This window comes from Falco naumanni, chromosome 18, assembly GCF_017639655.2.
Source record: "Falco naumanni isolate bFalNau1 chromosome 18, bFalNau1.pat, whole genome shotgun sequence".
NCBI classification, from domain to species: Eukaryota; Metazoa; Chordata; class Aves; order Falconiformes; family Falconidae; genus Falco; species Falco naumanni.
Genome location: NC_054071.1, coordinates 4,540,708 through 4,557,561, shown reverse-complemented (window position 1 = coordinate 4,557,561; position 16,854 = coordinate 4,540,708). Strand labels below are relative to the sequence as shown.

At 50.5% G+C, this 16,854-nt stretch overlaps 2 protein-coding genes across 5 annotated transcripts in view; both read right to left on the bottom strand.

The window, feature by feature from the left end:
- The window catches only part of PIP4K2B (phosphatidylinositol-5-phosphate 4-kinase type 2 beta), a 25,113-nt gene extending 15,930 nt beyond the window's left edge, over nt 1–9,183 (bottom strand). For 2 of the 3 annotated variants that reach the window (XR_005831420.1, XM_040617798.1), the window contains exon 1: nt 8,876–9,183. Coding sequence is in view for 1 of the 3 variants with exons in the window: in XM_040617798.1 (XP_040473732.1) it covers nt 8,876–9,052 (177 nt within the window). In the remaining 2 variants the exon portion in view is untranslated. The remainder of the gene's footprint in view (nt 1–8,875) is intronic. The other variant, XM_040617800.1, reaches the window with a different exon arrangement.
- On the bottom strand, nt 5,405–16,854 carry CWC25 (CWC25 spliceosome associated protein homolog). 2 transcript variants are annotated; one of them, XR_005831421.1, is made up of 11 exons: nt 16,774–16,816; nt 16,230–16,402; nt 15,765–16,001; nt 15,006–15,075; nt 14,365–14,492; nt 14,062–14,131; nt 13,401–13,591; nt 12,751–12,834; nt 12,011–12,172; nt 10,237–10,769; nt 5,405–5,416 (listed from the first exon to the last, which is right to left on the bottom strand). XR_005831421.1 is itself a non-coding variant. In XM_040617801.1 (10 exons), the coding sequence occupies exons 1-10, from the start codon at nt 16,789–16,791 to the stop codon at nt 10,655–10,657; spliced, it is 1,248 nt and encodes a 415-aa protein (XP_040473735.1). In that variant the 5' UTR covers nt 16,792–16,854; the 3' UTR covers nt 9,932–10,654. The 2 variants fall into 2 exon arrangements, 1 of the variants encoding a protein (XP_040473735.1); XM_040617801.1 differs by lacking the exon at nt 5,405–5,416 and having other exon boundaries at nt 9,932–10,769; nt 16,774–16,854.

Here is a 16,854-nt window from a genome sequence, read left to right as displayed (position 1 = left end):
GCTCTTATCCCACCTTCTCTAAAGGGATGAGTCACCCCACTAGATTGTTTTTGCTCCTTAGTCATGTGTGGCAGCCACAGGAATACAGGGAAGCAAAAGAATGAACGTTCAGCTACTATTGAACAGACAGGCTCATGCTACAGCACCCAGCAGCAAAAGCAGCAACATTTTAAAAAAAAAAAAAAAGTAAAAAAAAAAAACCCAGCTCTGGACTGTATCTGGCAATCCTGCTCCAGACAAGCCCGCACACCGACAGGGCTGTGCCAGCATTCAAGAGCAGGTCAAGAGGCAGCACGTTTCTGAGCTGCCTTTTCTGAGGATGGCCCCAGTGTCATTCATTCACACGGACTTCACTGGAATCACACACTAAGTCCCACCACATTGAACTGCTATTAACACGCTGGATTGAGGAAGCAATTTCATTACAACTCCATTCCCACAATTACCGTGCCAAGCAGGTAATGCTGGAGAGAAGCAGACAACACTGACAACAGCGGGGTTTGGCTGGGAGTCAGGCCTGGGGTCTGTTCCCAACACCAAAATCTTCGGCAGGTCAAGTGACTTCCAGCACACTTGGAAAGCACACAGCACTTCCCTGCTGACTGGGAGCAGGGTCTGAGCCACCAGCCTAAGGAAACGGACTCCAGCTCTGGGATTCCTTGCATGTAACAGGACACACAATCCTGGCCAAAGAGCTGCTGCCACATCTCCGAGGAGGAGGCAGAGATGAAAGGAGGCATGAGGGAGCCATTCTGCAGCAGGATGTGTGGCACAGCTCAGCTCTGCAATGACCATGGAGGTCCTAGCCCTGGAGACGTGCAGCGAGCTGTCTAATTATATGAGCAAGCCTTTGATGAGGTAGGTATTTTTCACATCCTTTCTCCATCATTACCAATGAAAAAAACAGATCAGATTTAACAAATGTCAGACTGGCAAGAGAGACACATACACGCTGCAAAGAGAAAGAGATGACTATTTTCAGAGACAGCCAGCCCACACAACAGATAAGTGGAAAGTAAACCGGCCACCGCTCCATTAAGAGCAGAGATGGTGCTCTTTAAAGCCCTGGCCTGTATTTACCTTATAGCAGCACCAAGGAGCATTAAGCACTCCCATAAAGTGCTCTGGGATGTATGGAGAACGCTGGGCAGATGAATGAATAACTAATGTCCTACGCCTCCCATCACTGGTAATCACAATGGAGCCAATACCCCCGGCTCAAGCCAAAGGCTCTATCCTGCTCCTCGAGCCGCAGCCAGAAGAGAGGAAAGGTGAGGAAGGGATCTCCCAGATCCTGGTGCCCTGTATCAGAGAGCCCCATGCAGTGATTTCCCCTCCGGGTGCAGGGGGGAAGAGAAAACAGCTAATTCCGTATCAAGAAAGAGGCGCTGCCTCGAGCCACTAATTATTGCTGTCTAACAGGAGGGGAAGCCCGACAGCACAGCTCCTTAGACACGCCTGTTCTCAGCCCTCTTCTCGGCAGTGGGTAAGGCACAAACAAGCTATTATCAGCTTGTTCCAGAGCGGAGGAAGGGTGCTGACGGCTGAGAGGGAACAGCGATGTGGAGATTGTCTCCTCCCTGCCAGAAATTCAGACACAAATGTTAGCAAAGTGAGATGTCAAGCCGTCTCTGGATGTCCTCGTTTCTGCCAAAGCAGAAACCTCAAAGCAAATGTTGTACCTGTTGCAACTCTCCTGACTGGCAGAAATGGTGCACAAGGATACCTCGTCTCATTTAAAAGATGCCCTGACTCTTCCCAAGATACAACAGCCTGACAACAGCCAAAAAAATCTCCCCTGCCGAAGCAGCTGCGTACAGCAGAGCTTTCTGGATGCTTCGGGATTCCGGCTCTAGAGGAGACAGGGAGAAGGAAGGGGTTCATGCTGGGGACTGCTGAAGAGCTGAACTGGCCATTTCCAGCCCCGGCACTGCCAGCCTGCCCTCCACTGCACAAGGCAGCTCTTGGTCTGATGGCCACTAGGTCTCCGCTCCTGACACCAGTCTGAAAGCAAATTAGGGATTTTTTTGTTGTCGAGGGTTGTTTTTTCCCACCCATCTGTTTTTCAAGCAACAGGGACGTGCGCTGTGTGCTCCTACAGCAACTCCCGTGCTTGATGCTCTCCTCAGGATGCCAAAGGGAGAGGAATGAAAAGCCCCCACACTTAGAAAAGGGATATCCCAAACCCTCCCTTCTCCGAGTGCAATCCTCAGCATCCAGTTCCCCTTCCTGAGGCTTATCGGGCCAGCTCCTGCAGCATGGTGCCAAGGGAGAGATTAGGAGACCTTGCCCAAATGAAAGCAGTGGCCAGCACCGCTCTACAGGGATCCTCTCCTGTGCTTATCATGGTGGAATCTGAGCAGCCTCCGAGAGCAACGTGACTAACGCCTGGCACATGTTTGCTCTCTCGCCTTCTCCCCAGGGAGAGGCGTGTAGCAGGAGATATATATATATAGCAGAGTGTGTGTGTGTCGCTGTATTTATGCTACAGAAGGCAAGGTCGCAGCAAGGTGCATAGCGACGAGGTGCCCAGCAGCCCCTGGCTCCCGGGGAGCCCATTCCCACAGATCTGACCCGCCTGTCTCCCACAAAAAGATGTCAACCAGCTGTAGAAAGCTGGCCCGTACCAGGACCTTTGGAGATTCCTGGGGCTGGCCGCAGGGACTTGGTTCTTTGTTGAGGAAGAGGCAGCTGCAGGGAGCAGAGGTGCAGCAGCAGCAGCAGCCAGCACCGCAGTCACACACCTCAGCCCCCCGGCGCAGGGGTCACGGGCTACTTTGAGAAGCACAGCAACTGCAGAGGGAGGTCCGTGCTGCACAGCAGCCTGCGCCTGGGGTATTTCCATACCTCCACTACAAAGGTCCCCAAAGTGGAAAAAGTGAAGACTGGCTAATTTAGAGTGCAAGCTCTTCAGACCAGGGATCTGTCTCCAGACCCAGCAGGACGCTGCTTTTCTGTAAGGCATCCAGCTTTTTAGATCTAATCTGCCTTTGAATCCTCTTGGAAATAAGCCTCTGGTTTTGCACAGTCCTCTTATGCCAGGAGTTTTCTATTCCCCCACTGGGTAGAAAGCACAGACAACCTGACACGGACCAGTCCGGGCTCAAAGCACCATTAAGAAGCGCATTTTGCCACTGCCACCTGCATCTTGCAGAAAGACACAAGACGCTAGCCCTGCCCCTCCCCAGTCAGAGCCAGCGTGAATGGCACATGCCCGACAGCCTCACAAAAGGCTCAGCCACTCACCAGGCTCAGAGGCTCTCAGTGGAGCTCAGAGGATTTAAAACCAAGACACATTTTAGACAAACCCATTGACTTCACAAGGCAACAGCAGGGGCCCTAAGAAAGGGATGCTTCACATTTCTCTGCTGGTTTCACCGTATTCTGAGAACAAAGGAGCAATTTCCCAAGCAAGGCAAGCAGCCCGGTGTGTCTGGAGGTCACCTCAGCAAGGAGAGAGGAAGGGCAGCAGATCACCTGGTGTGTCACACCAGCCACCATCCCAGCCAGAGCCGCAGAGGGCAAGGCAGCCAGATGCCACTGAAGGAGAGACCGGGGCTTGGGGCAACAGCAGTAGGTGAGGGAGGGAAGACCCTCACCTCTCCAAAGCCGCAGCTGCCACCCTCCTCTTCCATTTGCCCAGCACCCAGAGGAGCAGCCAGCTCAGCTCTTGTGTTTCTCCAGCTCGCCAGCCAGCAGCTCCCCCCTTCTCCCCGCAGGAGTGGCCAAGCCCTTCATCCTCAGTCAGCAAAATTCATTTTTGCCTACGCTGCTGAGAAGTCTACAGCCACCCCTGGCCTTATAGGGCTGGAAAAATACCACCTCCCCTCTGCCTGTTAAGCTTTTATTTCCTGGTCCCTTACTTGAATTCTTAAGCAACACCAGTCAGTACAGTTCTGGGTTGATCTGTAGTTGATAATTTGTCTTCCTCACCAAAGCCAATTCCTTTTTCAATAAGAGACACATCAATATTCTGTGTCATTCAGGGACAGCTGTTAGAACGAATGGGCCAGGCATAATTTTGTTTCAAAACCTGACTGTAGCCTCAAAGTGGCAATTACCATTAGTAAATTGATGGGAAAATGCAATTTGTTTACTAACAAGATCCAGATGATGGAGTGTGTGAGCCTACTCTCTAGGATTCTTTACAACAGGAATTTGCTCAGGAAAATAAAAATACTTTGTCCCTCTCAAAGCCTTTCAATCAGGCATGGCAAAGTACTTTGTAAGCGTTACTTAAACTTCATAGTACTCTGGGGAAGTAGGCAAAAGAAACACATAGCAAAATCATCTTAACTAGCATGGAGACAAACCCACATCTGCAGCAGAACTTTGCTGCTGCTTAACACAATAGAGCAACCGGGCAACGGTTTGAGAAAAAAATACCATTTTCCATGAATTAGAGCATGATTAATCAGTATCCAAGCTAACCAAACCCCCCATGCAATGCTCTGGAAGCATGAATCTTGTAGTCAATAATTTCTATCAGCACTCTGGGGACACCAGCATGCTTTAAGAGGGGAAAAAAGCATCCCCTAGTGACAGCAAACCCACCTCTTCCCAAACAAAGTACTTGGAAACCTGCTGGGAAGGACTCCCGTGTCCTGACGGAGCTGCAGCACAACGCTGCGTCACTGGCAGAGGAATCAGTCAGCACTACCCTGCTGCCCCGCCAGCACAGGCCCGTCACCCATCGCATCAGCACGGCCCCAGGACCACTGCAAAGCATCCATCCTCCCGGTCCACTCGCAGGTAGACAAAGCTATTGCTTCCCCCGGTTCTAACGTCAGCTGAGGAATGGAAAGGTTAAATGACCTACCCATGGCCACATGAGTCAGTGGCAGAGCAAGCAACTGAGCCCCATTCTCCTCACTGAACTACCCACGAAAACCTTTTCTCTCCGCTCCCCAAGAAGGAAAAGGGCTCCTGGAATCCCTATTTTAACAGGAGGTCCTGGGAGAAGAAGGTTCAGAGCCACTGGCCTCGATCATTAACATGGGCTATCATCGCCATCGCCATATGCTTCACTCTCCAGAGGTCAATTAGAGCCACAGCAGACAGCAAGTGTTGGAAAGGACAAATACATGCTGTTTACCCTGTGCCAGTACCAATTTATAGGACTTCAACATTTGATATGTGGCAGATGCTGCTCTGGCTAGAATTAACATGGCAACACCAAAAACAACACTGCAGAGAAGGGAGAAGCGTGCTGCAAATCCCAATTTTGCTATTTCAGTTGAATGCTAAATAGCTGTGTTTTGTACTGGCTGGCACCACTCCTAAAGGTCCTAGGAGATCGGCTGGTGCTTCAGCCAGGAATCGGAGCCTCTGGAGCGCAGGAGGCTGCCTCGGGCGAGATCCACACAGCCAACAGAAGAGATCTACCCATTTCCACAAAAACGGGATTTGTTTATGCCTACCCTCTGCTCCTGCCAACATACACAGAGCTCCAGGGGTTGTTTCCAGTCGATGAACCGCCACCTAGAGAAGCATCATCATGGTCCATATGAACTCAACTGTTCATTTAATGAGCGGATACAAGAGTCACCTCTCCAACAACCCCCGAACTCACTGGGATCCCAGGGCCTTGTATAATCAGCACCGTACAACCGTTTCTATGGTTTCCGGAGCATCATACAACACTGCTGTGTTCATCTTGCTGTTCAGTGCGAGATGGCTTCTCCCTTCCAGAACCATCACAACTTTTCCTCCGCTGCTGGCGAGCTCCCATGCACACGCGTCCAGCCAGGGTGTGGAGAACGTGCATGGAGCAACACGCATAACCAACACCAAGGAGCTGCATCTCCTCTTCCAATGCCATGACAACAGCAGTCGCAAGCAAAGCTTCCCCGGGAACCATCTCCACATTTGCTGAATTTTACAGTGCTTTATAGAAAACTCAGAAAGCAAGGATGAGTCTCTCGAGCCTCTGAGACTCCACCTTTTTCTCCTATCTGCATGAGTTCTCCCCTCCCCTCCATGGTTTTCTAGTTCAAAATTTAGCTGTCAGACTAATACCACCCACGTTTGGCCCTGCTTACACCAGCCACAGCCCAATCCCGATTCACGTGGTTTAAATGCTGGCTGGGGACCACCAGGACAGCCAAGACCCAGCTCGCTGTTTAAACAGAAATGCTCAGTACTGTGTTCCAGAAACCAGTTCCTGTTCTTGGTGTGCTAACATCATTGCTCCTGATCCTCTCCAGACCCATCACTGCCTGTATTCACACCAGCTGCTAACAAGCTTGTTTAAATACAAGGCAGGGCCAAACTGTTGCCAGACTCAGTTAATGGACCCAAGGGAATTTCTTCAGTCAACAGAAATGGTGGATTGCATAAAATGGTTGTTTGTTTGATTTGTCCATGAAAAAGTTCATCTCGAATGCAAGTATTTTTGATAGAATCTTCCTGGCACAACCTTGTAGCTGTGCTGATAGCTGTTTTCTCCTCTTACTACTGTAGGGATCCCAAGGCAGGGCTCCACAGATACAGCCAAGAGATTCACCCCTCCTTTTATTAAAACTGGTCCAGGAGCGAAATATTAAACACACCACCCATCCCACGCCGAGATTTCCAATGAAGTTCAAAGGCACTCCCGAAAAGTATTTCTAAACTGTCCAGAACCATCTGCTGGAAGCACGTAAGCAACTCTACTTCCCACATAACCAGGGCACCAACATCATCTCCCAAACGCAGACCGGGATGAGCAGCTGCTCACGTGCTGAGTGAACAAAGCCACCGCAGCTCACAGCCTGCTCTGCAGCACAGTCACACCAGCCACCAACCCTTTAGGCACTCACAAGGCTCACCCAAATGCAGAGTGAGAGCGGTGGCAGAGGGGAAAACAGGCTCGCAGGAATTTGTTGGGAAACCCTGGATGCGTGTCCAAGGGTGAGGAGATCATAGCTGAAATTTTCTAACCCTCTTCCCTGCCCTCCAGATATGGTCCTCCTTTCTGGCACCAATTTCTTCATAACGTGCATCCAAGATAATCTCGTTACTAGCTTAGCGCTCATACAGAACTATCAGCTTCCCTTCTCCCCTTTGCCTAAGTATTTCACAGCCAAGTGCCCCAAAAGTTACATTGTCCTCATCCAGTGCCTAAAAAAGTTGCCAGATTCATCCTACCCAGACAGCTACAAAAAAAAAAAAGAAAAAAATTGCCACCAAGTAACAACTGTCCCTAAGAAGCCACAAATGAAATTCAGAATAATCCCACCAATTTCCATTTCTTCAGAGCTCCTAATAGCACCACTGATCAAAGCCTGATTAAATTCATTATCCTGCTTCCTGGGCAAGGCTCTGAGCAGCAAGCACTTGGAACATCCTTTGACTGAGAAAGACAGCGCTGTGTTGAACTACATTTGGAAGCTTTCACTCCATCATCAGAGAAGCTAGAAATGCAATTCTAATTTATTTTGTTGGTGTGTGCTGTTTGTTTCTGCAAGATTTAAGGCTAAATCCCTTTCACTCTCTAGGAAACATCGACTAATCCACTGGAGAAAGAGGTGCCTTTGAGCCCTAAAAGCGTATTTATTTCTGAAGGGATGAGGTTTCTGAATTCTTTGACCACCTGAATATTCCATGGTAAAATCAATCCTCCTTTCCAGCACAAGATTTGTGCCTGCCATCACAGATGAGGGAGAAGTTTCCAGAGAAAAAAAATAAAGACGGATGGATTAAAGAGCTGAGCCACCACAGACGTTTCCAACGGACCCTCTCCCAGCTCCCTCCCAAGACCTGTACCAACCACAACCCAGAGAAACTGAGGCAGAGTCCAGGAGACACACATGGCCAGAGCTCTGCTAGCTGAAGCCTAAAGTCACACCGAGACAAGGCTGGGCAGATGGGGCCAAAAAGACCCTTTTGTATTTTGGGATGGAGATAAGAGACACATGTGATCGTCCTCATACAGCCAGCTGAGGAGGATTGTCACCACGCATGTGGGACCTCGTGGTCATCACACGTGGGAGTCCCCCTTGCTGTAACAGGGCCATAGGGACTGCCCCAGAGAGAAAACCAGGGGCTGTGACAGGGGACAGCGCCGTGGGTGTCAAATGGGTGTCCTTGGGGTCCCTGGTGCCAGAGAGGGGGGTGCCAGGGCAGCAGCACCCTACACCAAGGGGACACAAACTGAAAGGGTATCGCTCCCCCTCCCCAGTCCGGGGTGGGGGTGGGGGGGAGGCATTGGGGAAGAAGTGTTGGAAAGGGTGGTGGGGGAGAGGACACAGGGTGGGTGGGAGGGGGCAGGCTGCTCTGGCAAAGCCATGTCTAGCAGCAGAGAAGCCTAACGCCACCCCAGGCATGAGGAAGGCGATGTGTGGGGGGGACACCCTGACCTGGGAGGGGACCCAAACTGCCTGGGGATGAGGATGCTGTGGGGAAGGAGTCCCAAACCCGGGAGAGAGGCACCCCCAGGGCCAGGGCAGCCTCCTCATGGGGCGGGCATCCCCCAGGCCAGCAGGATGCAGGGTCCTGGCCCGGCGGTGGGTGCCAGGGAGTGGGGATCCAAGGGAAGGACCAGGATTAGGGATGGGATGCCAGGGGGAGGGAAGGCTGCGATTTAGGGGGAAAGCGGGTTTGGGGGAGTGAGCCCGATCCAGGGGGCGAGGGTGGGAAAAGGCCCTGCCTGAGGGAGAGGGGGGAGGGCCCGATCCGGGGGGGCGAGGGCGGGAAAAGGCCCTGCCTGAGAGAGAGGGGGGGTAGGGCCCGATCCGGGGGGCGAGGGCGCTGGTCTGAGGGGGAAAGCCCAGGATGAAGGGGATGAAGGCCCCGTCCCGAGGGGCTGGGGAGGGCCCGGGCCGGGGGGCGGCGGTGGGGGGGGGGGATCCCGCGGCTGAGGGGGCGGGGAGGGCCCGCTGCGGGCCGCGCTCACCGTGTGGTTGGCCCCCCACATGAGGACGCTGAGCAGCGGCTCCGAGGCCCGGAACAGCTTCACCTTCTGGCACACGAAGTGTTTCTTCTTGGTTTTAGTCTTGCTGGCGCTAAGGGCCGAGCCCAGCGCCGCCCCGACGCCCCCCGCCGACGAGCCCCCCGCGCAGTTCGAGGCCATGGCGGAGCCGGACCGGCAGCGGCACCGGGAGCCGGACCGAACCCCCTCCCGCGGGTTCCCCCCTACCAGCGCCTCCGCATGGTTCCGCCCGGCCAGGCACACGCCCCCCCCTCCCGCAGTGGTACCGCCCGCCCCAGTCAGCCCCTGCCCGTTGGTCCGGCTCGGCCCGTTAGCTTCTCCCTCTCCGTCCCCCCGCCGCCGCCGCAGTGGTTCTGTCCCCGCCTCCCCCTGCCCGCCCCCCCCCCCCGCCCCCGCGGTGGTTCGCTCCACCGCTGAGGAGGAGCCGCCACGGCCGGCCGAGCCCGCTCCGGCCCCGCTCTGAGGAGGCGCCAAGATGGCGGAGGGCTGAGGAGGTGGGGAGCGGGAGGTACCATGTCCCCGCCGAGGAGGGGGAACCCCGGCTGCTAAGGAGTGGGAGCGCGGCGCTGCCCGCTGGCTCCCTCCGGCTCGGCGTGCGGTAGGAACGGGAAGAACCGCAGCACGGCTTGGGCTGAGAGAGAGAACAGCGGGCAGGGCTGGGCGGAGGGAGAGGGAGGGGAAAGAAAGCCTCCTTCCTTCCTCCTCTTCCCGGAGATGGTCTCGCCCAGTTGGCGTGACGTACCCGCCCAGACCACGCCCCGCTGCCAGCGGGCCAATAAGCAGCGAGGCGCCTGGAATTATGAATGGGCTGCTCCGCACGTCACGGGCCGCCGTTTAAAGGGCGAGGAAAGGGGCCGGGGCTGCGCGGGGAGCGGGGCCGAGCCCGCCGGTACCGGGGCCGCGAGAACCCCGCCAAGGGGCAGCCACCGCCTCCCAGGCCCTCACACACCCGTCCCTTTGACAGGGGTGCTCACCCCTGTCCCTCCCACCCCCCAAAAAGCCACAAAGAACGTTTAAAAATGACAGTAAAATTCTTAATTTAAAAAATAATAATAATACATCTACACTGCTGTACATATACACATTACTTACATTACAAATTCCCAGAGAAATATTTGCTGTATCAGCTCGTTTCCCTTCGAAGCAGCCTCCTTTGGGTCAAACCCCATTCAAATCTGCAAGCAACCAAGTAACGGCTACAGATATTTTGCAGACTCGTCTAAGATCACACTCCAAACACACATCTGAAACGGTGACAGTTATCGAACAGGATTTTGTCTGTTACTCACGTAACTTTTATCAAACTCCATGAAATTATCGCGCACTCTGATATTTAAGTACTAACAAAAATAGGTCTTTTTGCTCTGTCACACGAAGAGCTCGGACAATCTGCCCGATGTAGAAAGCAGTTACCAGCTGGCATAACTTGGTTATAACAATATACAAAAGTGATACCAGTCAAGGTGAAGAGAGAAGGAAAAGACCTGGCAATACATTAAAAATAGAATATAAAGGCTCACGAGTTCTCCAGCAAAGGTTTGCTTGCAAGGTCATACTCATTACAAATGTATTCAAAATGCCCCAAGTTCAGAACACGCTGTGGGCTGCAGCACAGAAATCCAGCGCCTCTCTGGGAGATGGTAACTGTTCCTGTAGGGAGCAGCGAGTCTGTGCTGGAGGTCTCTCACCTTTGGGAATCAGCATCCATTTAACTCCTGCATAGGAGCAGAGGAAGACCAAGTTTCATCTCTGCATAAAGTTTTTTTCCAAGGCAGCAGGAGTCCTCTGAAGGGAGTAGATGTTGCGTTTCACTCGATCTTCTAGGGTGGAAGTAGATGCACTCTCCAGTTTTAAGCGACTGCAGAAAATTGAACCAAAGAAAGAAATCAGAATCTCTTTCCAAACATTACATCACTTCTAGCAGGATTCACCATCCCCAAGTCATCTACCAAAATTAACATAGAAACCAGCAATTTCCTATTGAGGCCTCCACTGAAAGAATCAAGTACCTTTTAGTTTCGCTTGTAACAGATTCAACGCCTCATTTAAGGTCAGTGCTCAGAAATATATTTTCACTAGCTCTCAAATCTCCTCCATCTTCCAAATATAACTAACCGTTAATTACAAACGCATCCGGCACAGGGGACTTGGTTGCTTTCTGTGAAGCAAACGAAGGAAAAGCAATGTGTTCCTGAACTGAGGGCAGCAGTCCTTGGGGAGCCCGAATGCCAGAGCTCACGCTGTAAATGACTACATTAGCTACAGGAGAGAGAAGGGATCCTTGTGACCACTTGCTTTCTTTTACTACTTCAGATCACGCTGCTGTGCTTTGCTGACGAATTTCCTCGTGCCCACCTCCCTCGCCAACAAACACAAAGTTTGTGTTGGCTCAACCAGCTGCTTCTGCACAGGGAAACACACACTGATCTCTCTCCACAAGAGATTTCACTTATGGAGAAAAATCTACTGTGATTTTAAGCCATCCTTATGTGATCTCAGCTCTGGGCAGCTTCAGGAATTAAGTTTTATTATTTATGATGAATTTACAGAGCCTGGAGAATACCATGCTGCAGCAGCTCTGCCATACATAATGCTGCCAGAGGATCTTTCCCCTACCAGGCCTTGTGCCACTCCAGCTTCCTTTGCCTGCCACGTGCACAAGGGACTGTAGGTTACCACAGTGTGTTTAGAAATGGTCTTACTTCTTGCTGAGCACAGGTTTCAGTCCCAAAGGCTCTGGGCACACAGATTCCCAGTGGAATTGCCAGTCTAAACCTGTTGCAAACTCCTGAAAACTGAGAACTTTTTAATACCTGCGTGTAAAAATACTACTAGGTGTTTCTACAGGTAGGCAAAAAAATATAAGTGATGACTGGTTTCCGATTCTGACTACTAAGGCCATCATAAAAATTGCTATCTTTTGGGTTAAGGAGAGAATCTGAGAACAGAAGATGTCACCAGTTCTACTGTACAATACAGTAGAGAGGGATCTTCTACCATAATCTGAAACACCTAAAACACTGAGGCCACCACTCGCTCCTCAGAAGCTGTGGCCTGTATTTCCCTTGAATGAAAAAGCAGATGATAAAAGACACTCACTTGAAGAACTTTCCATCTCGGGAGTCGAGTTTCTCCAGTTCTCTCTCCAGCTCCTCCTCCTTTCGGTGTTTCCTGAGGTTGTTTGCTCTCTCCTCTTCCCGCCACTTGGCATTTTCCATCATTTCCTGGCGTTTACGCTCTAGTTCCTCCGGCGAGATCTTTCTGTGTAGAAAAACACCACTGCTGCGAACGGATAGCACGCTGCACCCCATCCCCCTCATTTTGGGGATGATTTACATCCCAAATAATTTTGGGGATGATTTACAATCCCCAAAACTATGGGTGTTTACAAGTTTTTTCCTTCGGTAGCCAATCAGCAAAGCTGGTAAGTACATGTCTAAATGTTCTGCTTTACCATACCCCTAGCAAGTCTGTTTTCTCGCTCTTTTCAGCCTTCTAGTTTTTAATTGTCCGGTAAGATGATGCTGTCAAGGTCATATTTTCCTGATGACAGTGAAACAGAATGCTTCCAATTAACAGTCCACCGGACAAAGACTGACTTCACATTAATGCCTTGCACAGTGATGCGAGACACAAGGAGAAGCAGCAACCATGAGAGTTGGTTTGGGAAGCTGTCCAAGGTGTTAACTAACAATCAAGCAAACTGAGCACTTTAGGACTCTCTGTCCGACTTTCTGGACATTCGAGCCAATCTACTTTAGTTAACAGAATAAAATTTGGTTCACAGATGACACCCAGCTGTTTCACAATCACCAGGGCAACTTCCATCCTTTGCTCACCTTGTGTAACCTGGAGTATGCTGTCGTCGATAGCTCTTTTTAGGGGAAGGGCTTCTAGCTCTCCCTTTCTCCTCCCGACTATGTCTGTAACCCAGAAATACCCTTATTAGAACAGATGAACATACGTTATCACACCTCTAAACCTTCCCCGGATTTTTTGTATACATTCTGACACCAAGGTATTTCCCACATCTGCATGACTGTTCCCTGTTTGCTTTGAAAACAAATTCTAATGACTCTTAATGTACTGTAAATTTCCATCTGTTTTTCACTCGGTTTTCTTTATTTCATCAGCAAACAATACGCACCCGGAACCTCATTTTATTGGCATTTAGTAAGAATAATTCAACACTATAAATACCTTTTAAAGAGAATTGGTAGCCCAAATAAAGCACAATTACAAGCAATATTTGAAAGATACCTAGAAAGAGGGTATCCCAAATGAAAAGTGCCACGTCCCCTCCAGGAGCTAACCTCTGCACTCCTGCACTCTTGCACAGTCGCACAGCTCCTGCCTTTACACCCAGAACTGAGCAACAACGTGGCCAGAACACTGATGTGGTAGGAGACTGACTAAGAGGGATTTTGATTCTAGAGAACAAACCCACCAGCAGCCCTAGGTTTACGTTATCCAGGTTAGCCACACTCACTGTTTACTGTGTCTAGAAGGAGATCTTGACCCCCTGCATCCAGATTGTTCGGAATTCTTCTTGCTAGAGCGTCTCTGAGGAGAGTGGGATTGGCTCCTGGACCTGGAGCGATACCGGTGCTTGTGGGAGGCCCGTTCCTGGCCGGCAGCTGGAGAACTCCGAGACTTGTGGCTCTGGTCTGCATCTCTAACCTGGAATTCAAACGTATCTTTCAGGAGAGATGTAAAAGCATAACGACAGAAGACAACAGGAGACCTCAGACCAGGCAACGTGCAGGAAGGAGTGTACACTGTGGTTTGGGTTACCTTATCTCCCCCCTAGGTTTGCATTAACACCTGTGTCCTAAAAGATTATTTCTGTACAATGTTCAGTAAACTAAAGTGCCAAGGCAGTCAAGCAGCATATTTGAACAGATGAGTAACTCTGAAGAGAAACGAAATAAAGCTGAATTTGAATTCAGAGCAGATAGGAGTGCTACCAGGATCTGAACAACTTCAGTTTCAAGACTTAGATGGCTCCAAATTGAATTTAAGCTTTATTATATCATGTCCCCCTCACAATTCTCTTCTAGCTGGTGAAGCAGTCTTCCAACAAACTGCCAGAACTCCTGCTCTTCCCTAACTCAGGGCACTTGCTACCCAAACAGCGGTGTGAAACGTACTTGTAAACCGTATCCTGGGACTTTGGAAGGAGCAAGTTTCCAGGAGGAACTGTTCATCCTCTTCTGAGACCTAAAGAGAAAACAGAATAGTACTTCTGGAGCAGATAAATTCAGGAATATTTTTTAACATCAAAATGTCGTAAAAATAACATTATGATGTAACCCATGAAGTAACAACACAGAAACATTTAGGCCAAACAATAGTGTTAATCAGAAAAAAAAGACTCAACGAGAAGATTTGAAGACGACACGAAAACGAGACAACCAAACAAGTTTTTTTTACTATAAAACCTCAACACATACTTATTTTTGCTTCGCTCCTCATCACTGCTGTCACTTTCACTGCTAGAACTGCGACGTCGATGTTTCTTGTGCTTCTTCTTCTTCTCTTTCTTCTTCTTTTTCTCTTTTTTATCTAAACTGTTTTGCAGCTATAAAGCAAAAGACCATTTCATTAGTAATAATTACTGTGTCTACACTTGGGCAGTCACTATCACAAGGCAAAGTAACAGAAGTTCTCTGTGGAAAGGCTCCTGGAACAAAACCTAAACCATTTTACAAGGTCCTCTCTCAAAACTAGGGGAGTTTTCTCTACTGTCAGTTTGGTACCAGCTCATGTCAAATGCTATGTCTGCAATCACTCTGAGGTAGTAAATCAACAATTAACCACTAGCTTAAAAAAAGCACACCAGAAGAGCAGGAAGAGTAAAATAACACTGAACTTGAAAGGAAGATGAATTAATTCCTGCTGAGCAACTGATAAGAACCTTGTTCTATTATATCAGGATTAGAGGAAGCTGAATTTATTTTGTTTTTCTGTGAAGAATCAGGAAGTGGAACTTAGCTCTTTATCTTAAATAATGCTAACTTTGACCTATGATCCTCTCCTTGATCCAGTGTCTTCTGTGCTTTCAGTCTGTAAGGAAGTACTGAGATACACCTACCAATTCTTTGATTTTCTTCATTTTAACAGGATTATTCAAAACTTCTCTCTTCTTTTCCTCCTCCCTCTTTCTAAAGCAGAAAAGAAAAGTTCCTATTGTCAAACAAGTGAAAACATACTCTTTTTGTGAAAGATACCAACCAAGCACAAGCTCTAAAAACATATAAAACAGGAAAACAGGCAAGTTTTGTACATTTGGCAACACAGATGCAACTAAGGAGGAGTGCACATAGCAGGGTAAACAAAAATTTGTTCTGTTACCATCAGTCTGCCTACAACGTTACCGAATGCCTGAACTCTCAGAGCAGATACAATCACATACACATAAAAGGGTGAGCTAAGCTGGTAAGGATGAACCAATGTGCAATAACAATCTCTGCATTTGCCGTACGTATTTAGCAACTTCCAGCTAGATGACCTGTATGATGATCACCAGCTCCTTCAGATCACAAAAGCTTTGATTTGAAATCAGATCAGCAAAGTTACCCCAAAGCAGCAAACCGACTCAAAAATGTTATTTGATGTTCCGTTGCTGTGTCTAGAACACACAACCAAAAACCCTACCAGTCGTGTAAGACGCTAGTGCCCTCTCCACGGCCAGGACTGCCACCTACAGCCTAGAGCTCACAAACAGGCAGATGTAGCTTTCGAGAAACATTTAACAGCAGTCTTTACAAATATAAATAAGATAGTTGTTAGTGAGCTGCTAATATTGATGCTTTGCCTCATCGACCCCTGCTTTCAGCTCCACGTTTAGTACCTTATCATGAAAAGCGGATCCTCCCGGATTTTGTTTGCCATATCCAGGACCGAATTGGCACCTGTCTTGGCAAAAATGGAGCCTGGGAGAAGTCCTGTCTCATTGGAACAGCCCGCATCCTTGTCTTCTGTCTTCTCAAAGACATATTTGTCCACGGGGCGACCCATAAGATATTCTTCTCTGTTCACCATGCCGCCAGGACCCTGGTACATCCATTCCAGCTTCTCTTCTCTTTTCCTGTTGCAAATAAGACCATCTTATTTTCCTTCTCACAGCTGTAAAACTACGTTTTAAGGTGGTGGTTTATGAAGGTGGGTGGAAATATTTCATTGTCAAGGCCACGAAATCCACGGCGCTCTCAGGAGCACCAGGAGCACCTGCAAGACCTCATCAGCAAGCCCTTGCCCTGCCGAGGGTAGCCAGGGCTGGGTCCCACTGGTCTGGGGGGCCCCCGCACCCCCTCACCTGACAGTGCCCATATCCTCAGCATATCGCTGCATCTCCTCCCGCGCTCGCTCCTCCTGCAGCTCCCGCTGCAGCTCCTCGATCTTCTTCCGCTCGGCTTCATGCTTCTGCTCGGCTTTCCACACCTTCTCAACATTGCGCAGTGTCTGGGGGTGCCAGCTCTTCTTCAGGTTCTGCGGGGTGGGGGGAAGAGACCGCACCGGCACCGTTAATGGGGGGCCACCTGCCCGAGCCGCCGGCCCTGGGGAAGGGCCCGCTCCGAGCCGCGCCGGCCCGCAGCCTTCCCACGCCGGCGTCGAGGCCCGGACAGCTCCACCCGCTCAGTCCCGCCCCACCGAGACGCGTCGGGACCGGGGAACGGTCGTAGGCCCCGAAGGCCCCGCGCGTCCTGGGAGCAGCTAACGGTCGCAGGCCCCGCCGAACCCGCGCGTCCCGGGGCCGCCGCCCGCCCGCCCGCGCCCCGGCCGGTTCCCAGAGCCCCGGGGCAGGCCCTCCGCCCCTCACAGCCCAGCTCAGCGCCGCCCGAGCCCCGGCCGCTCCTCACCAGGTCGCCTCCCCCCATCGCGGCCGCCGGACGAGTCCTTCCCCGCCGCTACCGGGCCAGGAAGTGCGTCACAATCGCGCG